At 56.7% G+C, this 24,068-nt stretch overlaps 1 protein-coding gene across 2 annotated transcripts in view; it reads left to right on the plus strand.

The window, feature by feature from the left end:
• MEGF8 (multiple EGF like domains 8) overlaps nt 1-24,068 on the plus strand; it is a gene marked incomplete at both ends in the record, with an annotated part of 34,327 nt that overhangs the window by 1,668 nt on the left and 8,591 nt on the right. The window contains 33 exons of one of the 2 annotated variants that reach the window (XM_084257959.1): nt 3,615-3,778; nt 4,002-4,208; nt 4,877-5,057; nt 5,143-5,231; nt 5,960-6,375; nt 6,748-6,893; nt 7,024-7,146; nt 9,071-9,225; nt 9,501-9,620; nt 9,969-10,113; nt 10,191-10,354; nt 10,766-10,963; nt 11,343-11,543; nt 11,927-12,169; nt 12,537-12,655; nt 12,741-12,872; nt 12,966-13,079; nt 13,518-13,766; nt 14,246-14,445; nt 14,757-14,967; nt 15,067-15,316; nt 15,795-15,927; nt 17,373-17,620; nt 17,701-17,811; nt 17,955-18,073; nt 18,333-18,540; nt 18,954-19,134; nt 19,638-19,927; nt 20,472-20,616; nt 21,666-21,897; nt 22,963-23,086; nt 23,226-23,439; nt 23,551-23,765. In XM_084257959.1, coding sequence (XP_084114085.1) covers nt 3,615-3,778; nt 4,002-4,208; nt 4,877-5,057; nt 5,143-5,231; nt 5,960-6,375; nt 6,748-6,893; nt 7,024-7,146; nt 9,071-9,225; nt 9,501-9,620; nt 9,969-10,113; nt 10,191-10,354; nt 10,766-10,963; nt 11,343-11,543; nt 11,927-12,169; nt 12,537-12,655; nt 12,741-12,872; nt 12,966-13,079; nt 13,518-13,766; nt 14,246-14,445; nt 14,757-14,967; nt 15,067-15,316; nt 15,795-15,927; nt 17,373-17,620; nt 17,701-17,811; nt 17,955-18,073; nt 18,333-18,540; nt 18,954-19,134; nt 19,638-19,927; nt 20,472-20,616; nt 21,666-21,897; nt 22,963-23,086; nt 23,226-23,439; nt 23,551-23,765 — 6,047 coding nt within the window. The remainder of the gene's footprint in view (nt 1-3,614; nt 3,779-4,001; nt 4,209-4,876; nt 5,058-5,142; nt 5,232-5,959; nt 6,376-6,747; nt 6,894-7,023; nt 7,147-9,070; nt 9,226-9,500; nt 9,621-9,968; nt 10,114-10,190; nt 10,355-10,765; nt 10,964-11,342; nt 11,544-11,926; nt 12,170-12,536; nt 12,656-12,740; nt 12,873-12,965; nt 13,080-13,517; nt 13,767-14,245; nt 14,446-14,756; nt 14,968-15,066; nt 15,317-15,794; nt 15,928-17,372; nt 17,621-17,700; nt 17,812-17,954; nt 18,074-18,332; nt 18,541-18,953; nt 19,135-19,637; nt 19,928-20,471; nt 20,617-21,665; nt 21,898-22,962; nt 23,087-23,225; nt 23,440-23,550; nt 23,766-24,068) is intronic. The other variant, XM_084257960.1, reaches the window with a different exon arrangement.

Here is a 24,068-nt window from a genome sequence, read left to right on the forward strand (position 1 = left end):
TTATGGAGGAACTATGGAAGGAAAGCTTGATCTGATTTGTGATTTAGAATGTCTCAATGGCTGCTGTGTGGGCTGTGGATGAAATATGTTTCTTGGAGGTGAGAGCCTCTGACCGTCCCCAGCTTGGGAATCATTCCTGTCTGTGGGTGAGAACAGAATAGGAAGTATGCATATGTTTTCTCTGGCCTAGTTGGGAATGGTAGAGCAAAACACAGACATTTAGCCCTCAAAGTACTCAGGGCTGAGATGGAAGAAGGAATAGGCATTGGGTAGGTGGGTAGATGGGCCTAGGGGAATAAGAGAACTCTGCTGGGGCGGGGGTGTTACTGGAACAGGGTTCTGAAGTATGCATAAGAGTTTGCTGGATGAAAAGTATGGAACACTTGCTGTAAAGATAAAAAAGAGGTGGGCCTCCCTGGTGGTGCAGCGGGTAGAGCTCCGCGCTGTGAAGCTGTCTGCAGCCTCTGCAGCATGGGTTCCATTTCCTGCCGGCCAGGGAGAAACTCACATGGCTCAGCAGACCTCTCCTGCCTCACCCGCTGCTCCCCTCAGCAGTGTCTTCGGTCCGTCTGCCTGTTCTGCTCCCCGCTCTGTCTCTGGTGAATTCTCTCACCCTCCCGCTCCTCTGACTGTACCCCAGTTCTTGTATAAATAAAAAAAAGGATAAAAGAGAGACTTGGGCTGTAGAAGCCATGTCTAGGTTTGTCTGGTCTGCTTGGACTGTTGATTGGGAGGTGAGGAGGGCACTGGAAGCAGGGAAAAGAGGACTTTGAATTTCAAGCTTGGCTTTTCTCTTGGGGTTGATGGGAAGCAACAAAAGGATTTTCAGCAGGAATGGGGCATGGCTCTCAAGCTAGCCTGCAGAAGCAGGTGAGTTCTGAGCTGGGACAGGGGTAAAACAGTTGCAAAGCTTCATCATTGGCACTTGGGGACCAACCGGTTGGATGTTGGGGTATGGAGGAGCCCAGGGGACGTGCAGACCTCCTTGATCACCCATCCTTCCTGATGTCTATCACTGCTAAGAACCATCATGTGTTAAAAAGTAAGCCACTGACACACTTACTTTTGCACTACATTCACACTTTACTGTACCCAGTCCTTATAATACCCTCATGAATGAGGGGCTTTTGGGGGATTTTTCTCTGTATGGGATGGCAGGGGGTGGGGCCCATGTTGGGTGGAAACAGGAGACCTTGTACTTAGGGAGGAACTTGGGGGAGCAGATGGTGAGCTGGCCTCTGGCAGACACTTGACAAAGACATACTTGTTGTAATTCTGGCAACAGAGTTTTATAGTTGGCTTGAAGCTGGTAAGATCTGGGAGGGCTGGTTGGCTGAAGGGTTCTTTTGCCTTCCCCAGCCTGTGGGTCCAGGTCTATGTGTGCTGTTCTTGGGCGCTCCTGTCAGGACCTGAAGGAGAGAGAAAAACCAACTTGAGTATTCATTCTTTTGTGTATTTCTTCATTCCTTCATCCAGCATTTCCGGAGCCTTTGTCAGTGCCAGGTCCTGTGCTAGGCAGTGTCAGGGAGGGACTCCAAGATGAATGAGGTCCAGGCCCTGCCCTGTGGACCTCTTAGGCTGCAGGGGAGACACACCTGGACACAGACGACCATGGCCTAGAGGAAGGAAGGTTATAACGGGACGTAACAACCCCAAGAGGGACACGTAACTGAGCTAGGGGGTATCAGGGAAGGCTGATGGTGGAGAAATTTGGTAGTGGGAAGGAAAAATGTTGCTCCAGACAGAGGCTTGGGCCCCCAGAGAGCTGCAGTCAGCAAGGTGATGTGGGACTGCAAATGCCAGGCTAGGGAGCTGGACTCTCTCCTGGGAATGGTGAGGAGCTGTGGAAGGCTTTTGAGCAGGGGAGGATCCCTCATGGACACCTATCAGGGCAAGACAGGAGGCCAGGTAGGAGGGTGATTCTGTGATCCTGTGAGAGAGAATGAGGCCTGGACTGGCATGTTACAGTCATCATCTTGTAGGACCATTCAACCAGCTTTGGTAGGCAGGGAGAATTAGTCACACTTTACCTCACGAAAACTGAGAATCTGGGCCTCCCTGGTGGCTCAAGGGGCTAAGTCTCAGCACTGTGAAGCTATCTGTAGCCACTGCAGCATGAGTTCCATCCCTAGCCAGGGAGCTGACCCACATGGCGCAGCAGACCTCTCCTGTCTCGCTTCTGCTACTCCCTTCAGCAGTGTACTTCAGTCAATCCACCTGTTCTGCTCCCCACTCTGTCTCTGGTGAATTCTCTCACCACCTGCCCCCTCCCCCCCGTTCCCCGCCCCGGCCTAGTTCTTGTATGAATCAATAAATAAACCTTAAAAAAAAAAGAAAACTGAGAATCAGCAAGCCCATGAAACTGGGCTAAGATCATGCAGCTTGCGAGTGTCTAGTTTTCAGATGGGTGGACAGAGGGTTGTGCGGGAAGGGCTGACCCAGGCCTTCCAGCAGTCAGAGTGCAGAGCTAGAACTCAGGTCTCCTTACTTGCCGTAGCACAAAAGACTTCTTTAAGCTCGTAGTGTGATATGTGGCATCAGAGAACCTTCTGGAATCAGGCCCCCGCAGAGAGCAGGGGTATTGGTGGTGTGAGGAGTACCTCCTGCACACCAGTGCAGGTGGAGGTCAGCTGGAACTGCGGTCATCTGAACTCTCAGCTGGGCCAAGCATCCAGAGGCTCCTTCTCAGGGCTGGCACTTGACACTGTCTGTGAGCTCAGCTGCGTCGCCTTTGTGTGGCCCCTCCACGTGGCTTTGGCTTTTCGTTGCATGAGAACTGCATTGGGAGAAGGAGTATCATAGGGGCCCAAGTAGATGCTGCGAGGCTTTCTCTGATCTAGCCTTGGAATGTCGCTCTTGCTGCTTTGCTTTGATCAAGCATGTCTGAGGCTCTTCCCAGATGCTAGCGGCAGAGAATCTGGCCTCACTTCTGCAAGGAAGGAGTGGCAATGTGTTTGAATGGATCCACCGCAGTACCTGCATGTCCCCACTTGGCAACTGAAGAAAAAGGTTCAGAAAGGTTAGGTGACTTACCCAAGGTCACACAGCTAGTAGCTAGTAAGTGGTGGAACCAAGCTTGCTACTATAGCAACCAGAGAGATGACACTCTGGGTGGGGGCTGTGATGCCTGAAGGTTTAGCCTTTGTCCAGGAGGCCTCTTCCCTCAGAGTTTTGTTCAATCTGGGAAAGGGGATTGTCACAGGGGTCCTTTTGGGTCTGAAAGTATGCCTTTCTCCTGGGACCTGGGCTGTAGACATGCCAGCACCTGGGGATGTCTGAGGTTCCAGCATAAACTGGAACTTTCTGTGTGGCTATGGGAATGGGGTTCCTCTTACTGCACTACATTTTTTCCCATCCGAATAGTGGGAGGTGTTCAGCCTGATCTCGGGAGCCCTTCCCTGAGAAGATGAGCCCTTCATCTGTCCATCTCAGGGTCACAGCTCTAACCTCCCTGGTCTATAAGATCAGGAACCCCTCCAAGGCAGGGCCCAGGTCGGACTCATCTTGGGGCCCCCCACATCACTCGGAGCAGGTCTTGGTGTTTGCAGAGGGCTGCGTGGAGGCGTGCGGAAAGGGTCCATAGCTGAGTCCACCTCCATGGTTCTTCCCCCCAGCCCCAAGTCCCCAGCACCGGATCCTGCTGGACTTCCTCTTCCTGGACACAGAATGCACCTATGACTACCTGTTTGTGTATGATGGGGACTCCCCCCGAGGCCCCCTGCTTGCCAGTCTGAGCGGGAGCACCCGGCCTCCACCCATCGAGGCTTCCTCAGGCAAGGTTGGTGGGGCCGGGCTGTGGGGCTGTGGCTGGAAGATCTAGGGGGAATGTGGGGAAAGGGGTGACAGAAGAAGAGGGGAGGGATGGAGGCCCTGGGAGGGGCTTGGCATCAGACAGGACACAAAACAAAGAAAGGCGGGGAAGACCAAGGAAGGAGTGGGGGCCCCCAACAGGACCAGCCTCTCAGTCTAGTCCCCAGAACCTGCCCACCTTGTGCCTGCAGATGCTGCTGCACCTTTTCAGCGATGCCAACTACAACTTGCTGGGCTTCAACGCTTCCTTCCGCTTCTCCCTGTGCCCAGGGGGCTGCCGCAGCCATGGACAATGCCGGCCCCCCGGAGTGTGTGCCTGTGAGCCGGGCTGGGGGGGCCCTGACTGTGGCCTACAGGAGTGCCCAGCCTACTGTGGCAGCCATGGTACCTGCGCCTCGGTGAGCCTGAATCCCACCGTGTCCCCCAGGCCTCATCTGTGACCACACCTACTGCTCCTGTTTCATAGCTCTGAATTGGGCCTTACCTGAAACTAGCCCTGCCACCTACCCTCCTTCCAGACACCTGCCCCACCAGGGACTCTGCTCTCACCCCACTACTCCCCTTCTTCCAGCTCCCACCTGTTACTGCAGACCCACCCCACCTTCACCTGGGGCCCCTGCCCTGCCTGCTGCATCCTTGTTTGTACCCCACGTCACCTGTGCTCTTGCCCTCTCCTGTACCAGCTGGGTGCACCTCCATCCTCTCACCCAGCCCCTCTCTGATCCCGGCCCCCGGCCCTGATTACTGAATTTTGACCCCTGATCTTGAGCCTGTGCCAAATATATCCAGCTTTGGGTCTGGATCATGTTTATTCCCTCTGTGCCTTGACCTCCCATCTGAGCTCTTCTAGCCCAGGTGGACATTGACCTTTGCTCTTCACATGACCTTTTCTCTCTTGGTCTTTCTTTTCTCCTCTGCCTCCCTCTGATTGTGTGTCTTTCTTCCTGCTCTCTCTCTCCCCCCCCCTTCTTTTTCTCTTTTCTTGGCCATCCCATTTTTGCCTGTGTCTCTCTCTGTTCCTACCACCCACCTCTCTCTCTCTCTGTCTTTGTCCTCTTCCCGGAAGCCCCTAGGACCTTGCCGCTGTGAACCTGGTTTCCTGGGACGCGCCTGTGACCTGCACCTGTGGGAGAACCAGGGGGCTGGCTGGTGGCACAATGTGAGTGCCGGGGACCCCGCCTTCTCTGCTCGCATCGGGGCAGCTGGCGCCTTCCTGTCCCCGCCGGGGCTGCTGGCTGTTTTTGGAGGTGAGCAGATGGGTGTGCATATGGGCCCAGGAGACCTGGCAGGCAGTCTGTGGCCAGGGCTTGAGACCCCCCCACTCTTCTGCAGGCCAGGATCTCAACAGTGCCCTGGGCGACCTCGTCCTATATAACTTCTCTGCCAACGCCTGGGAGCGCTGGGACCTGAGTCCTGCCCCGGTATGGATCCCACCTCTGTCGTGCCCGGAGGCACCCCCTGCGCCCCCTTTGGCTTGGTGCAGGCCCACAGCTCCTCCCTGCTTTCTGTCTGGTTTTTCTTTTTAACTCCCTTTCTATGTTTTCTCTTTCTGTGCCTCCTGTCTCTGTCGGTCCATGTCTCTTTGGGTCCAGTGTGTCTTGACTTGCTTTTCTCCATCATTTCCCTTCTGTTTGTGGCTCCCTGCCTCCTCCCTCTCTTTCTGAGTTTCTCTGTTTTGTTTTTTTTTTAATTTTATTTTTTAAAGATTTATTTATTTATTTGTATAAGCGCCGGGTATAGTCAGAAGCACGGGAGGGTGAGAGAATTCACCAGAACCAGAGCGGGGAGCAGAACAGGCAGACTGACGAAGTACACTGCTGAGGGGAGCAGCGGGCTGAAGGAGAGGTCTGCGTGCCATGTGGGACCCTCACCGGCGGCCGGGGATCGAACCGGCGCTGCAGAGGCTGTGGGCAGCTTCGCAACCCGGTGCTCAACTGCTGTGCCACTGGGGAAGCCCTTCTCCGTTTTTATTTGCATGAATCTGTTTCTCTGGCTCCGTCTCCTCTCCTTGTGTATCTCTGTGTCTACCCGCCATGTCTCTGTCTCTGTCTCTCCATCTGCCTGTCTCTGCATCTGTCTGATTCTTTGTCATTCTGTGTGTCATATCTGTCCCCATCTCCATCTCTGTCTCCCTGTCTCTTCCTCACAGGCAGCACGTCACTCCCACGTGGCTGTGGCCTGGGCTGGCTCCCTGGTGCTGATGGGCGGTGAGCTGGCTGATGGCTCCCTCACCAGCGATGTGTGGGCCTTTACTCCGCTGGGCGGGGGCCACTGGGAGCTCCTGGCACCACCGGCATTTGGTTCCTCGGGACCACCAGGCCTGGCCGGTCACGCAGCTGCTCTGGTAGATGACGTCTGGCTCTACGTGTCTGGTGGCCGCACCCAGCACGACCTCTTTTCCTCTGGCCTCTTCCGTTTCCGCTTGGACATCACCAGTGGGGGCTATTGGGAGCAGGTGATTCCAGCAGGTGGGCGGCCCCCTGCTGCCACTGGCCACTCCATGGTGTTCCACGCCCCCTCTCGTGCCTTGCTGGTTCACGGTGGACACCGGCCTTCCACTGCCCGGTGAGTGAACCGCTTGGGACCTTTGGTCTTCAGTGGACAGAGATCACTGATGGGCTCCTGCAGTCAGATAGTTGGTCACTCCTTCCGTTCTCCCCTCCTTTACTCCTTCAACCCCTCATTCCCTAGTCTTTCATTCAGTTTCTTGGTTCATTGCCTCCTGCCCATCCATCCATTCAGCTGACCTCAGCCTGGCTAGATTGTGTGGGGAACCCAGAGAGGGGTCTAATCCGGTCCTGCCCACGAGGAACTTCTTGCTGTGAGGGGACCTAAACATAGTCACACCGTTACTCCTGGGTGATCCCACAAGTGCTAAGACCCAAGAGGAGGAAGAGCGGCTCTGCCTACCCTGAGCCCTTCTCTGCCCCTCTGTAGGTTCTCTGTGCGGGTCAATTCCACTGAGCTTTTCCACGTGGATCGGCGTGTGTGGACAACCCTGAAGGGCCGGGATGGGCTTCAGGGCCCACGGGAGCGAGCCTTCCACACGGCCAGCGTCCTGGGCAACTACATGGTGGTCTATGGTGAGAAGGCTTCCCGATTTCACCTGCCCTGCCCACCTGGGGCCCAAGCCAGCCCCGACCTGAGGCTCCCTGCATGGGTCTCCCTACCTGCCCCAGGCTTGCCAGCTGTGCCCCTTTCCTCCTTTCCCAGGGGGCAACGTGCACACCCATTACCAGGAGGAAAAGTGCTATGAAGACGGCATCTTCTTCTACCACCTTGGCTGCCATCAGTGGGTGTCAGGGGCTGAGCTTGCTCCCCCAGGAACCCCGGAGGGTGAGTCACCCCGTTTCCTTGAGGGACTCCTGAGGCTTACACTACTCCTCAGTGCATCTGGGCTTTCTTGGGGTGAGCTAAACATCCTGTTGGAGCTGAGTCAGAAACAGGGTGTTGCTGTCGAAGTGGAGCAGTTACCACAGAATCAAACTGGGGTTCTGACCCAGGCTTAACCAGTTTCTCCCTGCCCCAGGGAACAGCCTACAAAATACTATATTTCCAAGGTGACAGAATAGGCAAGAGACAGAACCAGGATAGCTGGCTCCAAATGGTCATCTGTGCAGAAATCATCATCTAATCTCTCTCTGTGCCTCCCTTTCCCCATCTGTAAAATGGGGACTGTAATAACATGTGGGCCATCGGCTGATGTGAGAGTAAATTGAGATGATGCTTGAGGAATAAAGACCCCAAGGCAAGGGCTTGACATGTTGCCTTTCTAACAGTGGTGACTATCTAGGCCAGTGGACTCATCAGGGAGGGGGTGCGCCTTCAGTTGTCAAAATTGTCAGATCAGAGATACTATGCAAATCAGAAGAAAGCCACAGGCCCTCTCCTCAGAAAGGCTCTTGGCTTGTATACACAAATGACATATTTCAGGGTGCTGCGAACCTTCTGGTGCCCCTCTGTTCTTCCCGCTCCACTGAGCAGAAGAGTGAGGACATAGGACAAACCTGAGGAAGGGACATTAGCCCGTAAGGGTGGGCAGGAGGTTCAAAGGAGCCCTACGTGGCCATCAGAAATACAACCCAGGCCTGACACTGAAGGCCTCCATTCCAGGGCTTCTCCTGCCCCATCTCTGCTTTAGGTCCTTTTTATATGAGGTTTCCAGAGGCCTCTTCCTCCTCTGCCATTTGTGAGTCCCCAGGCCAAGTCCCACATGCGCAAGGGGTAGGAGGTCAGTAGCTGACCACTCACCTGCCAGTCAGAACTCTGGTTGTGACAGAAATCCAACCCAACCTCCATAAAAAAGGGAGAATTTCTTGACTCACTTGAGTGATGGTGTCAGTCTCTCTCCAGCTCTCTGCCATGTTTGCTCTAGTCTGTAGCAGGGCCGCATTTTGGCGATGCTCACCAGCAGCTCGGGGCTCCTATCCCACCCCTTTTTTATTTATTTATTTTTTTAAAGATTTATTTTATTTATTTATATAAGCACTGGGTATAGTCAGAAGCGCGGGGGTGGCGAGAGAATTCACCAGAGCCAGAGCTGGGAGCAGAGCAGGCAGAAGGACTGAAGTACACTGCTGAGGGGAGCAGTGGCGGCAGGAGAGGTCTGCGCGCCATGTGGGACCCTCCTCCGGTGGCCGGGGAGCAGCCAGGGATCAAACCGGCACTGCAGAGGCTGTGGGCAGCGGCGCAACCCAGCACTCAACTGTTGCGCCACCGGGGAGGCCCCCCACCCCTTTTAAATGCCCAGAAAGGAAAGAGAGCGTTTCCCCAAGAATCATAGGAACGGGTCACTGACACCGAGTGGCCTGGGTAAAACCCCTGCTGCCAGAGACAGGGGCAGCTCAGCTTGAGCCTTGTGGACTGGGAGTATGAGAGAGTGGTGTTCCACCGAGGCTACATTTGTAGAAAAATAAAGCAAGATGTAGAAGTCTAGCCTTATGCCCAAGGCCACACATCTAGTCAGTGGTTAACTCATGGTTTGAACCCAGGTAAACAGTAGACTCAGGACGTGAACCCAAGTCTTTCCAACCCCAAAGATCCTTCTCTGTCAGAAAGATGGTTTGGGCAAGGGATGACTAGAGATGGTACAGGCTAGGCAGGCTGGGAGGTTTCCTTGGGCAGGCGGGTTGAAGTGGGAACCAGGAGCCTGGGGTGAGGCCTAGGAGAGTCAGGGGCGGTCTCCTGGGACAGGGGAGCCATGAAGGTGGTAGTGGGACAGGATGGGGTCTCATGTCTTTTGGGGATCTCTTTCTCTTAGGCCGAGCAGCGCCTCCCAGTGGTCGCTACTCCCATGTGGCGGCTGTGCTTGGGGGCAGTGTACTATTGGTGGCTGGGGGATACAGTGGCCGGCCCCGTGGGGACTTGATGGCTTACAAGGTGCCCCCCTTTGTGTTCCAGGCACCTGCCCCAGATGTGAGTATTGGGGTGACAGGGAGAGGGTGGTTAGGAGAAGGTAGCATTGTTTCTACAAATGAGGGAGAAAGTTGGAGGTTTTGGGGGGGAAGGAAGGCCACAAGACAAGGAAGGTCAGTCCTCAGGTTCAAGCTAGGAGGAATGGAGGTCCTTGGGGTTCGGGGAGGAGAGGAGAGGGGTGCTGAGTAGTCAGGGTTCCCTGGGATAATCCCATTAAGTGGGTACTTAGGGACAAGCCTAGGACGCAAACGCCCTTTCACTCCATCTCTTCACAGTACCACCTGGACTATTGCTCCATGTACACAGACCACAGTGTCTGCTCCCGAGATCCTGAATGCAGCTGGTGTCAGGGGGCCTGCCAAGCCGCACCACCTCCTGGGACTGCCTCGGGGCCTGTGAGTGACTGTCCTAACACTCTGTCCCCTGGCACAGAAACCAGGGTCTCCTCTGTCTGAACCAAGTAGAGAATGACTTTCCCCCACTTGGGAAACCTGTTTTTATACCTATAATCATCATTCCTGAATGCTGACCCCTGAACATTTGACCTTCACCCCGATTCTTTCAAACTTAGGGCCCTGTCCCCATATCCCCCATCCTCTCCATCATCCTCATTTCAACTCCACTTTCAGTTCCCTTCTCCAATTTCCTGACCCCTTCCATCCCCACTCTCTTGTATGCTCAGCCCTTCTAAGACCCCTTAAATCCCGGTGGATGATGACCCCTGTCCCCTCCCCTCCCTGCAGTGTCCTGCTGCCAGCTGCCTGGGCCTGGGCCGCCTCCTGGGGGACTGCCAGGCCTGCCTGGCCTTCAGCAGCCCCGCAGCTCCTCCCCGCGGGCCTGGTGCCCTGGGCTGGTGTGTGCACAACGAGAGCTGCCTGCCTCGGCCTGGTGAGTGCCCAGTGATGGTGCAGGAGGGAGCCAGCAGCACCCCATTCTGACCCCTCACCCCCTTCCTGTCATCACAGAGCAGGCCCGCTGCCGAGGGGAGCAGATCTCAGGCACCGTGGGCTGGTGGGGCCCTGCACCTGTCTTCGTCACGTCCCTGGAGGCCTGCGTCACCCAGAGCTTCCTGCCTGGCCTGCACCTGCTCACTTTCCAGCAGCCCCCCAATGCCTCTCAGCCCGACAAGGTGGGGAGCCCGGGATGAGCTCAGCATGTAGTGTGGAGGGACCTCATCTGAGAGTTCTCGTTTGTCAGATGGATCACTGTTTATCACTCTGTGTTTACCTCATAAATCTGTACAGTTAAGGGCCTGATTTTTCTTGTTGACTTACTCTTTTAAAATTGTGGTAAAACACATAAAATTTACCACTAGTGACAGTTGGCTGTCACATTCACAGTATTCTGCAACTGTCACCATCATCTAGTTCAAGGGCATTTTTACCACCCCACCATTAAACCCTGGACCTTTTAAGTAATCCCTCTCCATTCTCTGTTCCTCCCGGTGCCTGGCAGCCCTGATCTGAAGCAGCCTGAGGGCTGTGGGGACTGCAGGGCAGTGCAGATGCACTTACACATGCCCTCTGCCCCACTGGCACAGGTCTTGATTGTCCGCAGTACGACCATCACCCTGACTCCCAGCCCAGAAACCGATGTGTCCTTGGTCTACCGCGGCTTCATCCACCCCCTGCTGCAGGGCGGGCCTGGCCGGGGCACTGAGGACGTGGCTGTGTGGGCCCGGGCCCAGCGCCTCCATGTTCTGGCCCGCATGGCCCGTGGCCCTGACACAGAGAACATGGTGAATGCCTGGGACATGAATGTGGGGGCTGGGAAAGTGTAGTGTGGGGGAGCAATGGGGAGAAATTGGGGTCATGAGATGTATCCTTAATGGAGAGAAAGTGGGCTCTGGGGTTTCCAATTGTGAACAGAATTTGGGGGAATTTTGAAGGAGGTGGGGAAGGTCTGTGTAACCAAGTCAGACTGCCCTGGGGAGGAAGTGGGTGTCTGGGAGGTTTGAGGGATGCTTAGAGGCTCTTGGAGGTCTAAGGGATACTGAGGCCTTTTTCCTCTTCCCAGGAGGAGGTGTGCGCTGGGTATTTGGGACTCTTGGAGGTTTCAGGGGTGGGAATGGGGTGGAAAGTTCTAAAGTCCCTGTCTGTGCCACATTCCTACTCCAGGAGGAGGTGGGGCGCTGGGTGGCTCAGCAGGAGAAGGAGACGAGACGGCTACAGCGCCCGGGGTCTGCTCGCCTCTTCCCACTGCCTGGGCGAGGCCACAAGTATGCCGTGGAGATCCGTGGCCAGCTCAATGGCTCGGCGGGCCCTGGGCACAGCGAGCTTACCCTGCTGTGGGACCGGACAGGCGTGCCAGGCGGCAGTGTGAGTCCCCAGGCCTAGATTCCCTGGGCCTTCTGAACCCCAGGCCACAAACGCTTAACTCCCTTGATCCTGTCCTCTTACTCCTTCACTCTTGGCCTCTGAACTTCAGGGTTTACGTTGACCTCAACATCTGATCCCAGGGACTGATCTGATCCCCTTTTCTGACCACTGCCCACATCTGACTCTGGGGACATTGACCTCTGACCTCTTCTCTCTAAATTCTTTCAAACTCTCATCCCCCGTTTGTCTACCCCTGTCCTAAAGCCTGATTTTCTGTGCACCTGAATTCTAAACATTGTTTCCAGATACTTAAGTGTTTAGCTCCAAACTCTGATCCCTACTCCAAAACTTGACCCTGACCCTCAAATGACCCCCTCCCCCAGGAGATCTCCTTCTTCTTCCTGGAACCCTACCGCTCTTCGGCCTGCACCACCTACTCCTCCTGCCTGGGCTGCTTGGCGGACCAGGGCTGTGGCTGGTGCCTGACCAGTGCCACCTGCCACCTGCGCCAGAGTGGGGCCCACTGTGGGGATGGGGACGACGGGGCCGGTGGGTCCCTGCTGGTGCTGGTGCCTGCCCTCTGCCCACTCTGTGAGGAGCATCGTGACTGCCACGCCTGCACTCAGGTGCCTGCTGGGCCACGGAGGGAGGTCCTGAGGTGGAGGCAGCCCAAGCAGGCTCCTGGGAAAGGGGGAGGGCTCCCCAGAGCTGCCATGGGCAGCTGAGGGAACCCTGGGTGTCAGGGACACACCTGGGGCCTTTGGATGCCAAGATGCCATTGCCCCAAGAAGGGAGTGGGGACTGGGCAGGAAGAACCAGTGGATCATTGGCTGAAGGGGAAAGTCTAGAGAGGTTGGCATCTGGGGAGGGAGTAGACTTGGTGGCCTGGTCGGTGGGACAGGGGGCAGGGAGAGGCCAGGGAAGCAGTTGCATTTTGAGCTGGTGTTGCAGGGGCCTGGCTAAGCAGGGGGCTCTTATTCCCCCACCCCCCAGGATCCCTTCTGCGAGTGGCATCAGAGCACCAGCCGCAAAGGGGACGCAGCATGCAGTCGGCGGGGCCGGGGCCGGGGTGCCTTGAAGAGCCCAGAGGAGTGTCCCCCACTCTGCAGCCAGTGAGCTCCACTGCTCCCAGGGACTGGGGTACAGGGGGGAGTTGTGGAGTTCCAATCATGGTGTGAGCCCTCTCCCTGTTCCCAGGCGCCTGACCTGTGATGACTGCCTGGCCAACTCCAGCCAGTGTGCCTGGTGCCAGTCCACCCACACCTGCTTCCTGTTTGCTGCCTACCTGGCCCGGTACCCACATGGAGGCTGCCGCGGCTGGGATGACAGGTGTGGGGCGGTGTGGTGATGCAGGCGGTGGCAACTTGGAGGAGAGAGTGGAGACAGGCCAGGTTCTAACCCCACATACTTGGTGCCCTGCAGCGTGCACTCAGAGCCCCGGTGCCGGAGCTGCGACCGCTTCCTCACCTGCCATGAGTGTCTGCAGAGCCATGAGTGCGGCTGGTGTGGCAACGAGGACAACCCCACACTGGGACGGTGAGGCTGGACGGCGCCTGGACACGCACAAGGGCAGGTGGAAGGGCTGTTGGCTCTCTGCTCCACCTGGTTCTGACAGATTCTTTGTTTGTCTGCCCCCATGCTGCTTCCTGTCTTTCATCTCTGTTTTTCTCTCTTTTCCTTCTCTCCATTTTTCTCTTTTCTCCCTCTCTGCTCTTTTTCTGCCTCTGTGACTTGTGTTCCCTCATCGCGCCTGTTTTCTTCCTCCTCTTCTGTTTCTGTCTCTGCGTCTCTCCCCTGTCATCGTTATCTGTCTCTCTCCTGTTGTTTCAAATTTTTGGTATCTTTTTCTGGGTTTCTCTCCATCTTTCCATATTTCTGTTTCTCTCTGAATGGCCTCCTGCTGTCACTGCATCACTGCCTCTGTCTCTTGTTTCTTTATCTTCCCGGCTTCTGCCCTCTTTTTCAATCCCCCAGGTGCCTCCAGGGGGACTTCTCGGGGCCCCTGGGTGGGGGTAACTGCTCCCTGTGGGTTGGGGAGGGCCTGGGACTGCCTGTGGCCCTCCCTGCCCGCTGGGCCTATGCCCGCTGTCCGGATGTGGACGAGTGTCGCCTGGGCCTGGCACGGTGCCACCAGAGGGCCACCTGCCTGAACACGCCCCTCAGCTACGAATGTCACTGCCAGCGGGGCTACCAGGGCGACGGAGTCACCTACTGCAACCGCACGTGAGTGAGGCTGGGTTTCCATGGAGATGTTGGCCTGGGACTGGGCACGTGGAGATGGAGGGAGGAAGTGGTCATGGTGCTGGGATCCCTCTGTGGAACCAGCGTTCCGGTGAACTCGGGGTTTGTCCCCTGCAGACTGTGCCTTCCCTAGAGTGACAGGGTCCCCGACATAGCATTAGTTACTGTGGAGATGGGTCGCCCCTGCACTGTGAGCCATAGTCTTCAGGGTTGCCATGGAGATAGAGGAGGATCAACTTGAAAAGGAGTTTTTTACAGAGCTGATCAGCAGTGGTACGAGAGCAGATAGGAGTTTGCATGTGTGGGTGTTACCCCGGAGACAGGGCCACCCACAGAGTCCAGTCCTGTGGGACAGGCAGCAGCTTGTGATAGTGCTGCAGGGAGATAATGATGGGGTGGAGGGCTGCTCTGGGGGCTCTGGGCCTGCCCAGCCCTCCCCCTACTCTCTTGTGGCCCCTCAGGTGCCTGGAGGACTGTGGCCATGGTGTGTGCAGCGGGCCCCCCGACTTCACCTGTGTGTGTGACCTGGGCTGGACGTCCTACCTGCCTCCGCCCACACCCGCCCCAGGGCCCCCTGCCCCTCGATGCTCCCGGGACTGTGGTTGCAACTTCCACAGCCACTGCCGCAAGCGTGGACCTGGCTTCTGTGATGAGTGCCAGGGTGAGCGGCACCCCAGATCTGGCCTTGGGGGGGGCTCCTCAGGGTTCTGGTTTCCTACCCCTGCATGGGCTTCAGGGTCCACTCACCCAGCTCTGGGTCCCCCTGCCCCCGTCCCTGCTCAGAATCCAAGTTTCAGGGCCACCTGTCTGTTTGGCTGGGCCTCAGTCCCTGTGGGGACTTTCTCTCCCCACCAGTTTCAACCCTTGTTATTCTTTGAAGCAGCCAAGTGGGATTAGGGAGCCAGCTGAGCCAGGTGGTCGAGACCCCTTCCCACCCTTGCCCCTGACCCTGCATCTGTGGGGTCTCCACAGACTGGACATGGGGGGAACACTGTGAACGGTGCCGGCCTGGCAGCTTTGGCAACGCCACGGGCTCAGGCGGCTGCCGGCCCTGCCAGTGCAACGGGCATGGGGACCCGCGTCGTGGCCACTGCGACAACCTCAGCGGACTCTGCTTCTGCCAGGACCACACTGAGGGTGCCCACTGCCAGCTCTGCTCCCCTGGCTACTATGGGGACCCCCGGTGAGCCAGGGGCTAACCACATAGGGTTGGGGGGGTATCCTGTAACCATGGAAGGGGGGGCCAAATGGGTCTGACTCTGGCTCTCTTCCATCTCCCCAGGGCCAGTGGCTCCTGTTTCCGGGAATGTGGGGGTCGTGCCCTCCTCACCAATGTGTCTTCAGTGGCGTTGGGCTCACGCCGGGTTGGGGGGCTGCTGCCTCCAGGTGGCGGGGCTGCAAGAGCCGGGCCAGGCCTGTCCTACTGTGTGTGGGTTGTCTCCGCCACTGAGGTGCTGCAGCCCTGTGCCCCTGGGACTCTCTGTCCCCCACTCACCCTCACCTTCTCCCCTGACAGCAGCACCCCCTGCACGGTGAGCACTAGTGTTTAAGCCCATGTCTCTCTCACCCAATCAGAATCCTTAGACAGGCCCTGACCCCCATGTCCATGTTTTCTTTATCCTTTAAATGCTAAGCACTACTCTTCAGACCCCCAGCACTTTGTTCCTAGGCCCACTCATTTTCTGGACTGCAGTTCCCCATTCCCCAGATCCTCAAACACCCCTTTCTCATTCCAGGCAGGTATATTGATAACTTGTGTGCTAACTCTGATTGATTGGTAGTGGCCACCAGGAGCTGTATACGGAGAAAAAGGCTCCATGGAGAGTGCCTGGTCGATTAGCCATGTCTGCGTGAAAACAGGGAGGCGGTGACCTCTCACTCTGCCCAGGATATTCAAACAGCTCACTTCCCAGTCTCAGATTGCACGCTCCCCTTGAGCTTCTCCTCCCAGACCCTGAGCTACTTTCTCATCCTCGTCATCTCCTGATCTTCAACTCTGCTCCCTTCCAGTTGAGCTATGTCCTGGCCTTTGATGGATTCCCACGCTTCCTGGACACTGGTGTCGTCCAGTCGGACCGCAGCCTCATTGCTGCCTTCTGCGGCCAGCGGCGGGACAGGCCTCTCACTGTGCAGGCCCTGTCTGGTATGGAGGTTGGGAGGAGGGGGGACATCTGTCTTGGGCTGTATATACCTTGCCCCCTACACCTTGCCGCCTGAGGTGTGCTTAAGACCCAGCTCCATGCTGGTTCCAGGCTGATCTGCCATTGACTTGCTGGGTGATGCCATCTCTGGGACATACTCTCTTGAGCTGAGAGGCAAACAGAAAGGATTGCTCTGGCTGGGCTACCTCTTAGGAGAGAAGGGTCCAGTGGGACATCTTAGTGGCACACAGAATGTGGCTGAGACTCTCCCCTCCCTGATAGTTCTCAACCCAGGGGCTCCTTAGCAATGTCCAGAGTCATTTTGAGTGGTCATGATCGAAGGCGAGACTGGCATCTTGGAGGAGGAGTCCAGAGATTCTGCTTTGCAGTTGACAGTGCATGGAACAGTCCCCACTTCTGAGAATTACCAGGCCCCAGACGTCAACAGTGCTGAGAGGTTGAGAAAGCCAGCTTAGTCTGATGGCGAGGCAATGGAAATAATGTTAGCCAAGGTGGTTAAAGTAGTAGAGTTGGAAACGCTTCCTTCCTATTGTAACTGAGCATGACTCCAGGCCTGGGAGAGGGCATGGTTGGGAGAGAGTGTAGTTGGCCTGCTGGAATTACACACAACCCCAGGCCCCTCACAGTGAGCAGCTAGCACTGAGGGATCCTCTCCTGAGCCCTGCAATGAGCCAGGCCACAGCTGGACACTGGGGCCGCCGCAGTGAACAGGAGACACAGGCACTGTCGGAGCAAAATACACTCAGAATAATGTCGCCTTCACTAAGAGACAAGAGGAGGCACAAGAGAAGGCCCTATGTGGGGGAGGGCGATGACTCCAGGTGGAGGAATGTAGATGCCCAGGCCCTGGGAAGCAGGAAGGGGGCTGGTGGTACTGGAGCATGGAGTAGGGCTGAGAGAGTGGTTGCTGGTGGAGGTCAGAGGGCCGGCCTGTGGGGCCTCCTTTAAAAAAAAAAAAAAAGACTTTATTGAGACATTTTTTACACATATAATCATATAATTAACTGCCCTCCTCCCCCATTCTGCTTGCCTAAGAGGCTAGGTTTTGGGTAAGAGCAGGATGGAGCTGTGGAGGGCTTGCAGCCTGCCAGGGACAGGATCAGATTCTAGTTCCTAAAGGATCACTTGGGCTGCTATGAAGGACAGTGCCTCGGGCTTTCAGGAAGGGCACAGGGAGATGGCACTGGTGACCAGGCTAGGCAGCTGAAGAGGGCAAGTGTGGGCAAACAGGAGAGAGATTTAGGCCTTAAAAGCAGCTGAACTTGGATTGGACAAGGAAGAGGGCGTGCAGTGAACAGGAGGGTGGTTACTTATGGCAGGGACTGTAAATTATCAGGGTGCCTTGCTTCCCCGCCCAGTTCTGCTGGGCTGGAGCGGTGCCCTGGAACGAGGCTGTGCTGCAACACCCTGGCCTCTCCCCCCACAGGGCTGCTGGTGCTACACTGGGAGGCCAATGGCTCCTCATCCTGGGGCTTCAATGCCTCAGTGGGCTCTGCCCGTTGTGGGTCAGGGGGCCCTGGAAGCTGCCCTGTACCCCAGGAGTGTGTGCCCCAGGATGGGGCCTCGGGCGCAGGACTCTGCCGATGTCCCCAGGGCTGGGCTGGCCCCCACTGCCGCATGGCTCTGTGTCCTGAGAACTGCAATGCCCACAGTGGGGCAGGAACTTGTAACCAGGTACTGGTGGGACAGGGCAGGCTGGGTGGGACAGGGTGCCCCAACAGGGCTCCCCTGAGCCCCCTTCTGTTGTCCCCTAGAGTCTGGGTGTGTGCATCTGTGCTGAGGGCTTTGGGGGCCCCGACTGTGCCACAAAGCTGGACGGAGGGCAGCTGGTGTGGGAGACCCTCATGGACAGCCGCCTCTCAGCTGTGAGTTGTGGAAACTGCTTTTGGGAGGGTATCCTACAGCTGCCTCTACTCCTGGGCCCTACACCCTCAGATTCTTCCCTATCCAGCCTGACTGTCATGACCTTAGCTCAACCACTCATGTCCCCACACCCACTTCCACCCAGGACACGGCTAGCCGCTTTCTGCACCGCCTGGGGCACACAATGGTGGAGGGACCTGATGCTACCTTGTGGATGTTTGGGGGTCTGGGCCTGCCCCAGGGACTGCTGGGAAACCTGTACAGGTGAGGACTTCCCTGGAGATGTGGGATACTAGCATGAGGGAAAGTCACCTCAGGAGGTACTGGGATACTGGTTGCAGGAGACTGACCTCAGGGACTGGATACTTATTTGGGTGGTACCACTCTGGGGTGTGGTAAGATAAAAGATGACTGTCACAGGAGGTTGTCCCATGGCATGCTGGGATACCTGGGGGGGGGGTTACCCCAGGGGTGCTGGGATGACTGAATAGCGAGGCTGCTTTTTTTTGCCTTTCTACCCCAGGTATTCAGTGAGTGAGCGACGGTGGACACAGATGCTGGCAGGAGCTGAGGATGGGGGTCCAGGCCCCTCACCTCGCTCCTTCCATGCAGCGGCCTATGTGTCCTCTGGCCGTGGTGCCATGTACCTGCTTGGGGGGCTCACAGCTGGTGGTGTTGCCCGTGACTTTTGGGTCCTCAACCTCACCACCCTACAGTGGCGGCAGGAGAAGGTAAACAACCCTCTCCAACTCCCACAACGGGACGCTGAGATCTGCCCCTCAGAGGAAATGGTTACCAGGGCTCTAGCACTAGTCCTAGAACTGAATTCCACTAACCATCCAAGTCAGCAGTATCCCAGGCTGCTCCCTGGCCATGGGCATGCCGTGCTCTGGTCAGCCAGACTATGGAGTGGGGCATTCAGCCCCATGCAGCTGGAGTGAAAGCCAGGAGCGAGGGCGCTACCTGAAGTGGCGCTGAGGGGCAGAGATAGCCCAAGGTCTGCTGAGTGCCTACCCGGATCATGGCTGGTCAGAACGGGGCTGACCTCAGCGGTTCCAGGGGACTGTAGGAGGCTCTTATCTCTTCTACCTACCAGGGCCTCCCAACCTCTCACCCACCCTGACCTCTTCCCTCCATTCCTCAGGCCCCTCAGACTGTGGAGCTGCCAGCAGTTGCCGGTCACACCCTCACTGCCCGCCGAGGCCTGTCTCTGCTCCTGGTGGGCGGTTACTCCCCTGAAAATGGCTTCAACCAGCAGCTGCTTGAGTACCAGCTGGCGACTGGCACCTGGGTGTCTGGGGCCCAGAGTGGGACACCGCCCACAGGTGGGCCTTGGGACTGGGAGGGCCCAATACCTTTGACCTCCCGCCTGTTCTGGGCTTCATGTGGGCCCTAACCACTTCCATACTGGTCACTGTCCTGGAACCTTGTCACCCCCATCTTCTGCCACCCAAATTCTCAGGGTGCTGTCCCTTTGGTTTCTTTCTTTAGCTCTCCAGACTCCATGGTCAGCTGCCCTCCTCCTGCCTAGTAACAGTGGGTCACCTTCCTGCCCCAGGTCCTCTATCACTGCCCCCCAGGTCTCCTGTTCCCACCTGTCCTTTGACATTCCTTGGTCACTGTCCCCAATTCTGACCGCCAACATCTCTTTCCCAGAGTCTCATGGTTGTCCTTTAGAACGGAAGGGAGAGAACAGGTTGAGAAGGGCTCCTAGGTCAGGGCCTACTAGGGTAATGGAAGGGGAACCCAGGAAGTGGGGGGGCATCAAAGATCTCAGACCTTTCCCCTCAGTCTCCTTGCTCACTCGTCTCTCCCCTACTCCCCCCAGGTCTCTATGGTCATTCTGCCGTGTACCATGAGGCCACCGACTCCCTCTATGTGTTTGGGGGTTTCCGTTTTCATGTGGAACTGGCGGCCCCATCCCCTGAACTCTACTCCCTGCACTGCCCTGACCGCACCTGGAGCCTGCTGGCCCCTTCTCAGGGGGCAAAGGTCAGGAAAAATGCTGCAGACATGAATGTGGGGGGCAGGAGGGAGGGGACCTCCTTTCCCAGTGCCCCCAGACTGGTTCCACTCTGGATTCCTATTCCCTCTGCTTTCAGCCCCCTAAACCAAACTGTGGCTCCCCCAACGCTCCCCTACTTTCCCCAACTTGGAGGAAAGGACCCTAGACCAGGAGGGCAGATGCCTGGATTCTGCCCAGTTCTGCCCAACTCAGTATTGCCCTCGCAGCACCCAACCTGGACCTCTCCATCTTAAAAACATGGCACTTCCTGCCCTCAAGTCCAAAGGGGATGGCGGGGTGGCTGTACGGCCCAAGAGGATTGTGTTTTCCATCCACAAACATTTTCAAGCCCTTCTTGGGGCTGAACTGTGAGGAGGTGAAAGTCAGAGTTGACTTGAGATCACAGGGGGCATCTCATGCAGTCTGAGCTAGATTCTTGGGGAGCATCACAGGGCATGGGGGTTCAGGAGTTAGGAGGGAAGGAAGTGGCTCTGGGAGTTGCTATGAGGAGGTGTTCTGGGGGCAGGGGTGGGATTTGAGGAAGGTTAGAATTGGGTGAACTAATGGGAGCGGGGAGATTTGGGATGTGGGTGGTCTGAGAGGCATGGAGTAGTGTGGGCACTGACAGGCCATCCCTGCCATCTGTCTCTCCAACAGCCCCGGCCCCGACTTTTCCACGCTTCAGCCCTGCTAGGAGACACCATGGTGGTCCTTGGGGGGCGCTCGGACCCTGATGAGTTCAGCAGTGACGTTTTGCTCTACCAGGTCAACTGCAACGCCTGGCTGCTGCCCGATCTCACCCGTAAGCCTCTCCTGTCCCCAACCCCATCTCCTGACCCCCAATCATTAGTACTCACTTCCTGTCCCCTCCGTGTTACCCAAATACCAGCAAGACACCCTCTGTCCTTTCTTTTCTTGGGAAAGTTTTGTTCTTATTCTGATTATAAAAGTTATATTCATTGTATGTAATTTGTAAAACTGGAAGGAAAAAACCCCATTGTCCCCCATGTAGAGACAATCACTAACAGTCTTTGCTGCTTGTTGGTGAGAAGGGGCTTATTTTCTGCCTGTTTACTTCACTCGATGCTCAGACTGACTGTGTGTACGTCTCTGGGCCTGCTCCCTTTTTACTTCTCTCTCTGACCTACTGTCTGTCTCTGTTTTAATCTCTATTTTCTACTGCTCTGTAACTCTTAATTTTTTTGAGGATTAAAAATTATTGAGGTGAAATTTACATAACACAAATGAACCACTGTAAAACGTGTGATTCTGCAGAGTTTAGTATCTGCAAAATGCTAGTACTTGCAACATGGCTACCTCTACCTATCTCCATTCTTTTTCTTTTTTAAAAAGATTTTTATTTTACTTATTTTTGGGTAGAAGAGCTGGGGTGTAGGCCAGAGGTGCAGGGTGTGAGAGGATTCACCAGAGACAGAGTGGGGAGCAGAATAGGCAGATCTACTGAATTGCACTGCTGAGGGGAGCAGCGGGAGAGACAGGAGAGGTCTGCTGCACCATATGAGTCAGCTCCCTGGCCAGGGATCAAACTCATGCTGTAGTGGCTGGCGGTAGCTTAATAGTGCTGTCTTTTACTCCTGCACCACCAGGGAGGCCCACCTATCTCCGTTCTTATTCCCCTCTCCCTGTCCCTTTGCTCTGTTTGTGTCTCCCCTGTCTTTTGTCTTGCTTTCATTATGCTTCTCTTGCTCTGTCTGGCTTAGTCTCTTCCCATCTGCCTCTGCTCTCCTTAGCTGTTCCGGGATCAGCGTTCTTCTCTGGCTGGCGGCATCTTGTGAGTCTCTTCCCACGTTTCCTGCTCTCTCCTTCTAAATGCCCTGTCTTTTTTTCCAGGCCCAGCCTCTGTGGGTCCCCCAATGGAAGAATCTGTGGCCCATGCCGTGGCAGCAGTGGGGAACCGCCTGTATATCTCGGGGGGCTTTGGGGGGGTGGCCCTGGGCCGCCTGCTCGCCCTCACTCTGCCCCCTGACCCCTGCCGCCTGCTGCCCTCACCTGAAGCTTGTAACCAGTCTGGGGCCTGCACTTGGTGCCACGGGGCCTGCTTATCTGGGGATCAGGCCCACAGGTAACCATGGTGACTGACAGTGCATGGGTGGGTGGCACTCATACCCTCTGAAGGGGGTTCTATCCTGGGCAGGCTTACGGGGAAATCTTGGGAGTGGATAGTCTGGTTGGGATACCAGCTCTTGTGGGGAAATGGACACAGGGGTGGCTGGGAGAGCTCTGAGTGTAGGGGCTGCTATGTGCTGGGCTGGAGGACTGGGGCTGCCATGCCCCTGAATGACCAGTGGGGTTTAGAGCAGCAGAGGTTTGGCACTGGGGCTGCACTGAAGCCTTTGAGAGACCGTCTGGTTGGGGGAGAATGAGACTGGAGTGGGGGCTGGGGGCCACTCCAGAGGGGCTTCCAGGGCCTCCAGCTCACCGAGCCCTCACAAGTGGTTGGGAATCCAAACACCTCAGGAAGCTACAAGCACCCTACTGGGTTGTGCCTGGCTGCACGGTGTCCTGATGTGAGACAGCGGACGAGCTTTGTTTTTCCCACTAAACACTGTGTGTATTAATATTAATGGGTTTGTTATGGAGTGCTCCCCAGCATTGCTAGGGCTGCTATGTAATAGTGAGTGCACCCACTGCTTTCCTGAAGTCTGGAAAGTTCTGAAACACGTGGGTCTTCAAGGATGTGGGGTAAGGGGCGGTAGGCCTCCTTTATGGGTTGAGCAGACAGGGAAAGTTTGAGCGGGAGAGGGCAGGGGAAGCCCTGGGCAGAAAACCCCTGGGGCAGTTGTGAGGGATGGGGTGGGAGTGAGAAGGGGAGGCTGCAGGTGGAGACATGGGGAGGCTCGGGCGGGCTTAAAGGACCAGGCTGAGGAGAGACTGCAGGGGCAGATAGGAGAGGACAGTCAGAAATTCAGAAGCAGAGGCCATGGTAGCTGGAAGGTTAGGAAGATGTGCCATGTTTCAAGACAGGGTGACAAGTATACAGAGGACCTTCACCAGCTGGGGTGGGAGCAGAGCAGGTTTGGGCCTACGTTGGGGAGCCTGCAGATTCAGGAGGCACCAAAAGAGGAGGTACATGGGGAGAGGGTGCGGCTTGGCTGGGAGTGATGAGCCAAGCCTCCTGCCTCCCCAGGCTGGGCTGTGGGGGCCCACCCTGCTCCCCAATGCCACGCTCTCCAGAGGAATGTCGCCGGCTCCGGACCTGCAGTGAGTGTTTGGCCCGCCATCCCCGGACCCTGCAGCCAGGAGATGGAGAGGTGAGTGACACTGGGCGGGGCTGAAAGGGCATTTCTAGATGTACCAAGCCCAAAGGCTGTGATGGGTGGGAAGTGCTGGGTCAGGAGGGGTGCTGTGGCCCCGAGCACCCCACTGAGCTGAGCCATCTGCTCCTGCCAGGCATCTGCCCCCCGCTGTAAGTGGTGTACCAACTGCCCCGAGGGTGCCTGCATCGGGCGCAATGGGTCCTGCACTTCGGAGAATGACTGTCGGATCAACCAGCGAGAGGTCTTCTGGGCAGGAAACTGCTCTGAGGCTGCGTGCGGGGCGGCTGACTGCGAGCAGTGCACCAGGGAGGGCAAGTGCATGTGGACACGGCAGTTCAAGAGGACAGGTCAGCCCAGGCTTGGTCCCTGAGGGGAGCGTTTGAGGGCCTGGACTCCTGGGCTGAGTGAGAAGGGGGCTGGAGTCCGAGCAGGTTCTCATTCCTGTGCCCCCACCCCAGGAGAGACCCGCCGCATCCTCTCAGTGCAGCCCACCTATGACTGGACATGCTTTAGCCACTCTCTGCTCAACGTGTCCCCGATGCCAGTGGAGTCATCGCCCCCTCTGCCCTGCCCCACCCCCTGTCACCTCCTGCCAAACTGCTCCTCCTGCCTGGACTCCAAGGGTGCTGACGGGGGCTGGCAGCACTGCGTCTGGAGCAGCAGCCTCCAACAGGTACCCGCCGGTGTCCAGGGGACCCTCCTCTCTGCCTGCATTGCCCTTCTTTGCCGCCTTTCCTCCATCCTGCTTCCTGCCCCATCTGCCAGCTCTGGCCCCTCCAGGGAACTTTCTCTGTCCTCCCACTTTCTTTCCTTTCCTCCTGGTGACTTTCTTCCTTCACCTGAGTCTCCCTGCCAGTTCTGGACTCCTGGACTCTTCAGCATCTGGGTCCAGCTCCCTTCTGCCTCCTGCCCCTCCCTTCCATGAGCCTTAACGTCTTCCCTCCTCCCTCCCAAGCCTCTGGCTTCCCTTCTCCAT

The sequence above is a fragment of the Talpa europaea genome, assembly GCF_964194135.1.
Source record: "Talpa europaea genome assembly, chromosome: 16".
In the NCBI taxonomy this organism is placed as follows: Eukaryota; Metazoa; Chordata; class Mammalia; order Eulipotyphla; family Talpidae; genus Talpa; species Talpa europaea.